The 10,893-nt window shown below is 47.2% G+C and overlaps 1 protein-coding gene across 1 annotated transcript; it reads left to right on the forward strand.

Moving 5' to 3' along the window:
* The first annotated feature begins 3,166 nt into the window (after window positions 1–3,166).
* Window positions 3,167–9,084, forward strand: GCC1 (GRIP and coiled-coil domain containing 1). Its single transcript, XM_027771190.1, has 2 exons — window positions 3,167–5,051; window positions 5,921–9,084. The coding sequence occupies exons 1-2, from the start codon at window positions 4,020–4,022 to the stop codon at window positions 7,211–7,213; spliced, it is 2,325 nt and encodes a 774-aa protein (XP_027626991.1). The 5' UTR covers window positions 3,167–4,019; the 3' UTR covers window positions 7,214–9,084.
* The last annotated feature ends 1,809 nt before the right edge of the window (window positions 9,085–10,893 follow it).

Below are 10,893 nucleotides of genomic sequence, written 5' to 3' on the forward strand. Positions count from 1 at the left end.
CCCCCAGCCCCAGCGCCGGCTCGGGGCAGAGCTGAAGCCGGGTGGGGCTAGTAGCTGGCTGGGGCTCCGCAGCGGGCTGGGTCCCGTGTTGGCATTAACAAGATCTGGGTCTGGAGTCTAGCGCTCTTGAGCAGTCTGGGGCCGTTGCACTGGCAGCCCAGCAGGGCCAAGGAAAGGCTTCATCGTTCCGTAGGCCCCCCCGCCCTCACCCCAGGCATCATCCTCGGTGGCGGGTCGCTGGGCTTCGTTTGTTTCGGTCCTACTCTGGGCTGCGGTTTAGAACTTTGCAGCTGGGCACCGCCCTCCGGAGGAGAGCGGAAGCTGTGTGCGGGGTTGACTTTTTCTAATCGCCTGGCTCCCACTCACTCATGGGCTGTCCCACTGAGGGGCTTTACGCGTAGTAAGTGGTTCGGTGATTGTAGAAATCGCCTAAGGAGTGCCCTGGAAGTCGGGGTGGGGGGAAAGATGCCCATGTGTTAGCCAGCTTTCATGCTTTCTTAAAATCCCTGCCTCACAGGTTACCAACCAGCAGAACCAGTGGAAGATTCCCAACCTTGGACGGTGTGGTCCCAGACCTGCTCTTGAACTTTTGGGGAAAGCTCTGGGAACACCATCATAGAGCGTGGGCCCAGGTAGACTGTGAAGTTTCTTCCTCGTTTTGCCACTGACTTGCAGTCCTGGATTATTAGTGCACGCCTATTTAGGATTTTGTCTGGCTGGACCCAAAAAGCTTCACATGTACTTTCTTTTTGCCTGTCATTTTAGCATCTTTAGAGAATAATAGTAAGATAGGAAAGAATTAATTTCTTCTATGGTGCAGATTGAGCCAATGCCTGACATCTAATATATACTTAACAAATATTTGTTGAGTTGAACTGGACCAGTAGGTTGTTCTCTGGCACACGGCAGGCCTTATGCCTATTCTGAGTTCCCAGTGGGCTTTCAGTATCAAGTGCTTTTGGAGTGGAGGTGAGCTGAGGTGGGAATCAGAAAACTTAACTATTTTTCACTCAACACATTTTTATTGAGCAATGTGCCAGCACTGTTTGAGGCCTTAATTCAAATCTCAGTTCTGCCACTTTTTGAAGATTTGGCTTCAAAAACTTCAAAACTTGTCACTTTTGTCATTTAAAAAGGAGACTTATGTGTGTCTTAAGTGTTTATGGTGAAGATTAAAATCATCTAATGTAAATGATTGTTTTGCATATATAGGAGGATATTTCTGGGTCATAAAGAAATGATCTCAAGAGAGCTCCAGTGGGGGGAACCAGCAGTTAGCGTAATGGCTATGTCGCTGGACTCCCACGTAGTCGACCGCGGTTCGTGATCTGGACCCGGTGGCTTAGAACTCACGCCGGGCACATGTGTGTGTGTGCCCAAGATCCCGAGAGGAGAATGGAGGAGAAGGGATTGCGGTGTGACCATCCCCTCTGGGGAGTGATTTCTCGCTTTCTGTCTCTATGTCTCTCTCTGTCTGGCGAGCACACACGCCCTATAGCGAAAATCTCTCCAAAAAAAAAAAAAAAAGAGAGAGAGAGCTCCAGTGGGCAAGGTTTGTAATGAGAAGAGATTTCAGGAACCATGTATGAGTGAGCACATGGTTTTTAAAAGAAAACAAACCTTTTGGGACCAGCTATTGGTATAATGGCTATGTCACTGGACTCCCATGTAGTGGACCTCGGTTCGAGTGCCGGACACAGTGGCTTAAACTCACGCTGGGTGGGGGTGTGCGTGTGTGCCCAAGATCCTGAGAGAAGAATGGAGGAGAAGGTATTGCAGCGTGGCCATCCCCCCTGGGGGGTGATTTCTCACTCTCTATCTCTCTGTCTCTCTCTGTCTTTCTGGTGAGTGCACATGCCCTGTAGCAAAACCCCTCCCCCCAAAAAAACTTTTAAGTAAGAGACTTGCATTCCTAAAAAGACTTTCACATGTTCCAAGAGTACATTTAAAAAAGCCCCCATATAGTATCACGACTGGTAGTCACCAAGTCAGGCAATTCTATTCCTTTAGCTCTTCTATCACCCTCTTTCCAAACTCCATTCCTGTTGTCACCCATTTCACTCTCTTCGCTGGGACTGACAGAGTCTCTTCACAGGTCTCCTGCCCCAGGGTATCTCCACACTGTCATACAAGTCTGAAAGATGCCCCACTCTTTGTCTTAAACTCTTTACTATTTTACTATCACCCAAGATAACATCTAAATGCCTCAAGTTGGGTCCCCACCTATTGTGCCAGCCTGATAGGTCGCCACCTCCTCAGGTAACCGGCATTACTACCCTGAGATGATTTTCGACACTTCCTAAGTGGTTCAGGGTCTCTGATGCCCCAGAAGTCCATGGGACCTTTCCCATTTACCTGAAATGCATGTTTCCCACATTTCTAATTAGCTGGACAATTGTTTTTCATCCTTCAAATCCAAATGTATTGTTTCTGAGTGCCTTCTGCACTTCCCCTGTACATGTCTTCCTGGACTCTACTTCCATGCCACATGCTGGTATGATAGCAGGCTTTGTTGGCATGTCTGGCTCCTCACTAGACTATGAGCTCCTGAAGGGCAAGGCCATGTCTCTTCATTGTGTTATCACCTGGCACAACGCTTGGTATATTAAGAGTCAGACTGATTTGGATAGGATTCCTAAACTTCCAAGCGACCTGACATGTTACTTAACCTATAGGTGCCTCATGTTTCCGTATCTGTAAAATAGTGCTGATAATACTCACTCTATAGAATTATTGTAAAGACTAAACAGCATAACTCTTCTTTTTTTGGAGAGGTTTTTGCTATAGGGCACGTGTGTTTGCCAGATAGGCAGAGAGAGACAGAGAGAAAGAAAGCGAGAAATCACCCCCCAGGGGGGATGGCCACACCGCAATCCCTTCTCCATTCTCCTCTTGGAATCTTGGGCACGCATGCACACGTGCCCGGTGTGAGTTTTAAGCCACTGGGTCTGGGATGCAAACTGTGGTCAACTACATGGGAGTCCAGCGACATAGCCATTACGCTAGCTGCTGGTCCCAACAGCATAACTCTTTACGTTTTTGTTTTTGCTGTATGGCAAGTGCCCTCACCAGGGAGAAAGATTTGCTTTGATGCAAAAATATTTTTTTGAAATGTATGAATGGTTTTTTCATATTATGCATAACTTTTTGAAGATACCCTGGTAAATACTTGTTGAATCAAGTCAGTAGTACTAAGGAAGGGCACTATTATATACCTACTAGATGCCAAGCCCTGTGCTAGAAGGGGCCATAATTTTTCCGTCTACATGGGAATCTTGTTGCTCTTTATTGACATAGGTCCTGAACCCCAAGTGGACGTTATATACACTGGGGTGTTTGGTAAGAACGCAGTGCGAGGTCGCCCCCTGTCGCTTGCTGGTCTCAGCCGGAGGGCCATGATGGGATCCCTCACCAAACCACTCTCCACTTAGCTTGCTGGGCTCTTCCCGAGATCTTCCCAAATGTGTCCTAGGCTGTTGGCCATAGCACGGGTTCCGCCTCCCATCCACCAGCTACAGTAGCCCCGCCTCCAACCACCAGTCAGAGTAGCCCCGCCCACAAGGCGCCTAAGGGGGCGGAGCTTGCGGCGTCGTGTTGTCGTCACTTCCAGCAGACCCGGAAGCGCAGTTGCCGAGTGCTCGCGGTAGTTAGGAAGTCGTGATGGAGCCGCGTTCTGCGTAAACTCTTGGCGGACAGTGGGGGCAGGCGGGTTTGCTGTGGTGGGGCAGAACCGAGAGGGCGGAGCGGCTCCTTAGCCAGTGCGGGTGAGCCTCGGCAGTGCGCTTCTCAACCTGCGTCGCTCCGCCTCCAGCGTAGGACCCGCTCCCGCCCTCCGGGCCTGGGACGCGGGGAGAGCTACTGCCAGGCTGCTCCGCCGCCTGCATCCGGTCCTGGACAGCTGGCTGGAGCGGGTGGAGCCAGACAGCCCTCCCGGTCGCCTAAAGTGCTGCCTGCGGTCTTCGTCGCCCTCTCCTGGTCCGTTAGAACGCTGACGTGGAGCACACCTCTCAGAACCCTCCATGGAGAAGTTTGGGATGAATTTCGGGGGCGGCCCAAGCAAGAAAGATCTGCTGGAGACTATAGAGACGCAGAAGAAACAGCTTCTCCAGTACCAGGCACGGCTCAAGGATGTTGTCCGCGCCTATAAAAGTCTGCTGAAGGAGAAGGAGGCGCTAGAGGCCAGCATCAAGGTGCTATCGGTATCCCACGAGGCGGATGTTGGCCTCGTAGGTGTTCCGCCCCCAAGCATTACCTTATCTGACTCGGTGGATGACCGGTGCTCCACTCACAGTGAGGATAGTACTGGGACCGCCACCAGCTTGGATACTGCAGCCAGTCTCACGAGTACCAAGGGTGAGTTTGGGGTGGATGACGACAGACCAGTCCGTGGACCACCACCTCTAAAGTCCGAAGAAGCCAGTGGATCGGAGAGTGGCGTTAGCAGTAGCAGCGGGGATGGGCCGTGTGCTGGTGGGGAAGTGGACAAAAGACTGCACCAGCTAAAGACTCAGTTGGCTACTTTGACCAGCTCTTTAGCTACAGTCACCCAGGAAAAGTCTCGCATGGAGGCGTCTTACCTGGCTGACAAGAAGAAGATGAAGCAGGATTTAGAGGATGCCAATAAAAAGGCAGAGGAGGAGAGGGGCCGCTTGGAGGGAGAATTGAAGGGACTTCAGGAGCAGATAGCAGAAACCAAAGCCCGGCTTATCACACAACAGCATGATCGGGCCCAAGAGCAGAGTGATCATGCCTTGATGCTGCGGGAGCTCCAGAAACTGCTGCAGGAGGAGAGGACCCAGCGCCAGGACTTGGAACTTCGGTTAGAAGAGACTCGAGAAGCCCTGGCAGGTCGAGCATATGCAGCTGAACAGATGGAAGGGTTTGAACTGCAGACTAAGCAACTGACGCGGGAGGTGGAAGAGCTGAAGAGTGAGCTGCAGGCCATTAGAGATGAGAAAAATCGGCCAGATCCCCGATTACAAGAGCTTCAGGAAGAGACTGCCCGCCTTAAGAGCCATTTTCAGGCTCAATTGCAGCAGGAGATAAGAAAGGTAAATTACCTTAATTTCCTTCAAACATTAGTTATTTAGCCTAAAGTGGGATATACTAGTTTTTTTTTTCTTCTCCTTTGGTAGTTAGAACTAAGTGGCTACTCTTGTCATTTTTTACCCTAGCTGAAAAAGTTCCACTAGTGAGTCCTGGGAAATCCTGTTTTCTGTGTTGTAGACAGTATCCAGAGAGTGTTCTTCCAACAGGATGTGGACTTTCTGAGTATAGGTTGGGTGGGAGCCAAATAGCTTTGAGTTTCTGAGCGCTGGCTTAGCAAAGAAATATAGTGGCAGCTGTCCAGTGAAAGGAGTATGCATGCCTATAGGTTGTATGTCTATAGCTAGAGGGTCTGAAGGGGGAAAGGTGATTTCCCAGAACAAATAACTTCTTATAATTGCTTTTGGTCTAGATTTGCCTGTTCTGGAAAAGAAAAATTGTTTTCAGTATTTTTTCGTGCGTGTGTGAGGAGAGATTCAACTTAGTTTTGAACTTCCTGGAGTATTAGAAGAGGAAAAGAAGGTCATGATTTCTAAATAGGATTTGGGGATGCATGTGATAAACAATAGTATCATATCAGGTATGTGAGCTAGGTATATGATAGAAGAAAGTAGAAGTTCTGAAGCAGAATAGTAGCAGATACACAAACTTACTTTATATTGTTTGATAACAATGTCTGGGAGCAGAACTCAGGAAGGTTACAGGAACTTTCTTAATCAACAGGAAAATCTCCAACTTCCATTCTTGCCTGGTCCTTAAGATCTGTGACCCTTTTGTTTCTTTCCCCCGCTTCCATCCCCAGAATATGCTGTAGGACCTTGTAGTTTTTCTGGATGCATTTTTTTGTGTGTGTGTCTGTCCACTTGTTTTGCAGACTGCCCTTGCAGAAGATCAGCTCCGCCAACAGTCTCAGGTAGAAGAACAAAGGGTGGCAGCCCTAGAGAACCAAATATCTGAGGTTTCTGAACTCCTGGGCACCTATGAGAAAGCCAAACAGAAGGACCAGCTGACCATCCGGAAGCTGAAGGAGCGCATTCTGCAGCTGGACCTGGAGAACAAGACGCTGGCTTTAGCAGCCTCTAGCCGATCCCCTCTTGACAGCCATGGAGATGAGTCTAATCTGGATGTGAATGTCCTAAAAGATAAGATGGAGAAGCTCAAGAGACTGCTGCAAGTTGCAGCCAGGAAAAGCCAGGTGACCCTGGATGTGGACAAGCTCTGTGACTTGGAGATAATGCCTAGCTCAGAGACTGCTGATGGAGAGAAGGCCACTGCACTGTATTACCAACAGGAACTGAAACAGCTGAAGGAAGAATTTGAGAGGTATAAGATGAGGGCTCAGGTTGTCCTCAAGAGCAAGAATACCAAAGATGGTAATCTGGCAAAAGAGCTGGAGGCATCCCAGGAACAGCTTGCAGAACTGAAGGAGAAGTATATCTCCCTGCGGCTATCCTGCGAGGAGCTTGAGCGCCAGCACCAGCAGGAGGCGGAGGACTGGAAGCAGGAGCTGGCCCGGCTGCAGCAGCTGCACCGGCAGGAACTGGAGAGGAACCAGCTGGACTTCAGGGACCGTACACTGAAACTAGAGGAGGAGCTGCACAAGCAGCGAGACCGTGCTCTGGCTGTGCTTGCTGAGAAGGACTTGGAGCTGGAGCAGTTGCGTTCTGTGGCTTTGTCCTCTGGGCTGCCAGGCCGCAGAAGCCCTGTAGGTGGTGGGGGTCCTGGGGACCCAGCTGACACATCTCCAGATAGCCTGACCCAAGCACTGCAACTTGCTGCAGGTAACGAGCCCACTTTCTTTTTGTATGCTGAGCAGTTGGCCCGCAAGGAGGTGGAGATCACATCGCTGAGGAAGCAGAAACACAGGCTAGAGGTAGAGGTGCATCAGCTGCAAGATCGACTGTTGGAGGAGGGGGAGCGGCATCGCGAGGAGGTTGGAGCACTGCAGAGCCATATTGAAAAGAACATCAGGGACCAAAGCAGGGAGGGAGCCAATCTGGAGTACCTCAAAAACATCATCTACCGCTTCCTGACCTTACCTGACACGCTGGGCCGCCAGCAGACTCTCACAGCCATACTGACTATTTTGCACTTCAGTCCAGAGGAGAAACAAGTGATAATGCGGCTCCCAACCAGTGGTAGTTGGTGGCCTTCTGGCAAGAGATGATGCCGTTTCCACTAACTCCTCAAGTTTCTGTGCCTCTTTTATGTGGGATGGGAAGGGACAGGCCCTAGTTTCTATTGTCTCTTCTCTTACATTGTCATTTATTTCTTCACTGTGTTGGACTGGAAGGAGTCTTCAATGTGGGGTGGAATTTTATGCCAAATGCCATTAATGCTGTTTTATCATTGGGCTCTAGAGATAACTAAGAGTGTTGAGACATCATCTTCTGGTGGTGTGAATGTGAGAGGAGCAGTGGGGAGAGAGGTGCAAAAGTTGGGGAAGTGGTAAGAATCTTTTAAAATAAGATTTTTTTTGTTTTAGTATTATGTTCCTAGCACAGAGCTAGGAGTAAATGTGACTCCAAAGGGAGTTCAACTAATTTCTGAACATGCACAGTAACCAGCTATTTATTCCATCTCATCCCAGTCTGAGTCTGGTCTACTGCTGCCCCAATTCTCTGGGGACATAAAGCAGGCTGGAAAGAGACCAGGAAGTTTGAAATAGTGACAGAGTGTCCATTAGTACAGAGGACCAAGAAATAGTGAGTTCATCCTGAAACCCAGAAGCTTTATCTAATTAGGGCCTGGGAACATCCTAAGCAAACTAGACAAAACACCCCTCTTTTGACCATCCTAGAAAGGGCTGAGAGCTCTAGATTGATATTAGAGATTTCCTGAATGACCTGATTTTGGCTTGGGTAAGGTTGAAGTCTCTTCCACTAATCTCTGCCTTAACCTGTCTGCCTAAAGTTTGCCTGAGATTGTGAGTCAATGGCTTTCTTCTCGATGTTGAACTTTCACTAAGAAAATCCTAGCTTCTTACAGAGCAGGGTTCAATCAGTATGCTCTGATCTTGCCTGGATACAAGGAATTAGCTTTGAGATTTATCTCCAACTATTTCTGCCTTTGTAGGGATGTGGGGGGAATTTGTTGCAGAGGACTCCAAAAGATTGCTGTGACCCTCACAGTAAGATGGTGGGAGTTCAGCTGAAGCTGGACTGGGGTACTTCCCCACAGACAGCATTCTGGCTAAAGCTCCATATCCCCTGAACCAGAGTTCTCATTGTTTATTGTCACCAAAGGTATTTTGGTCATGTGCTTAGGGAGTTAAGAGAGTTTCAGTCTAGTCTTCACCTTCCCCACATGTGTTCCTGTAACTTCCTCCTCCCTGAGAATTTAATTTCTTCAGTCTTGCAGAGATAGATCCATATTCCTCTTTAAGGAAAGGCAGCTGGTTCTTCAGGCTGTTTGTAAAAGAGGGACTTAGAAAACTCAGGTTGAAATACTATCTGTTCTTTGTCCTCTTCTGCTCTTGCTCATTGTAGAAATCTTTGTGTCCTAAAGACCAGTGCTTGGCCATTAATCGAACTAATAATGTATCTATTATTTCATTATAGAGATTTGTTCGATTTTGGGGTACAGAAGACTTGACTAAGTCTTCTGAATGGGAAGCTAGGTGACTTGATTATCTACCATGAGCAGACTTAAATGGAACAAAGGTGATGTGTTCAAATGATAACAACATAAACCATGGAATCATTAAACCTGAGTAACTTGACTTATGTGTTTCCTTGATGGTATCAATATATCTGGACATAGACTGTGAATTTAAATGGTGGATGCAAAGGATGGAAATAATACATGAATCCATGGGCTTGAATCCAGTGAGGAAGACCTCAGTGCTTTACTGCCTGAGTTACAGCATACATTTCTTAGCTTGGAATTGTGTCTGTGTTTGTATTTGGGCAACTACATTGGAAAAAACTTTCTCCTGGGTTTAGTGGGCAGGCTCGAAACCTCCATAATTACTACTTCAAACTCTAGAAGAAATCTTTATTTATATAATTCTTATATAATAAATAATTATTTATGTAATTTTATTCATCATTATTTTTTGATTTGACCAGAGAGAAAGAAAGTGAGAAAGCAAGCCTCCAGGTCCAGGACTCAGACTGCAATCGACCATGTGGGAGTCCAGTGCCTTAACCATCATACCACCTGCCAGCCCCTATGAATGATCTATTATTAAGGTCCAGGTATTCTGGAAAAGTTTCTCAGCACTTCAAGCTAGAATAAATAATATTAGGCTTGCCTAATTTCCTTACTCTGCTTCCTCTAAATTTAGGCTATCTTGTGATTGTTTTTATTTCTAGTTGGTTGTGGACAGAAGAGAAAGATTAATAGTCATAGTTACTTTCCTAGGACTAATAGTTCCTGTGCTTTTGACTTTTGAGATGATACCAAATAGGCAAAACAGCAAGTCAGCTTATGATTTATGATTTTAAGTATCTAGATGTATGTATAATGCTGTGGCCTGTCTCAAACTGAAGCTAAAAGACTTGGTCTTTTCCTGCCCTTAGGACACCTAGAGCCTAGAAACACTACATGAATGTAGAATTGCATACATTGAGAGTTCCTTGTCACTGCCCTCCCTTCCCTGAAATAAATTTTCCAGTTATCTGACTGGTTTGTGATCAATACGCTAAGAAAGGAAAGGGTGGGTTGTGGGGTGAAGGAAAGAGGATCAAGATCAGAAGCAGAGAAAAATAAATTTTCTTTGGTCCCTGGTCTCATTATATCAGACAGTGTCTATGAGGTGTGTCAGGTAATGAAAGACATTTATATTTCTATACAAATCAGAAAGATTGGTATGAAGAAGAAGCATTAGAAAAGAAAGGCAGTCGGACCAGTCAGCTTCAAAGGGTTTTCTCCTCTCCTTTTTGCCCTACCCTATTGGGTACCTCCAGTCTGAGAATGAATGTGTCGTTATATCATGGCCTAGGTGCTGCTAAGTCCCTGTTACTCAGAACTCTAAGGCCGTTAGCCATGTCTTTTGAAACTGTGAACTACACGGTTGTTGTGGCTATTTTATTTCATTTTTTCAGTTGCTACTGAGTACATGTGTTCACCAGAGAGAGAGAGAGAGAGAGGGAGAGGGAGAGGGAGGGAGGGAGGGAATCTGAGAAAGTAAGATGGCATGTCTGGGACTCAAACATATGGTCAACCATGTGGGAGTCCAGCACCTTAACCACCATGCTACCTGCTGGCCCCACTAACTTCTTGAGTTCTGGCATCACATTGAGCCATTCATGCCCACTTACCCCTCAGAAGTGCTATTATCCCTGATTTTACAGATGATAAGTTTGCCAAAGATGATGTAACCAGGTTTGATTAACCCCCAAACCCACTTAAGCTGGTGTGCTCCTGCCTCCTACATACTAGGGAAGGTCAAGACCTGTCTCCATAGATGTTAGTGATGGAGAGATCATCTCCAACTATAAATTGCAGCCAAGTGAAGTAGCTGCACCCGAACTATAGAGTGGAACAGGCAGCAGTGGCACTTGAGATCCCTAAAGCTGCTCAGTCCTCCAGTTTGTAGATCATTGCTAATTTTGGAACTGAGATCATTCTAATGAAAGCGGGACTGGGTACCAGCTACTGCTACAGTGTGTTCCAATGATAACCTCTGGTAAAGCCGAGGAAATGGCTTTGGGAATTGGGACGAGAGTCCTAATAAATGGGTCACTTTACACAGTCTTCAGTCAGCTTTACTACCTCCCACCAATCCCAGGCAGCCTGGTTACCTCAGATGGATAGCTTCTGGAGCAAGGAAATATTTGAAATCCCAGACAAGTTGTCTGGATTTAAGTCCAGTGTTTCTTAATCACGAATGTTGGTGTAAAC

This window comes from Tupaia chinensis, unplaced genomic scaffold (genome assembly GCF_000334495.1).
Source record: "Tupaia chinensis unplaced genomic scaffold, TupChi_1.0 Scaffold000192_1, whole genome shotgun sequence".
NCBI lineage: Eukaryota > Metazoa > Chordata > Mammalia > Scandentia > Tupaiidae > Tupaia > Tupaia belangeri.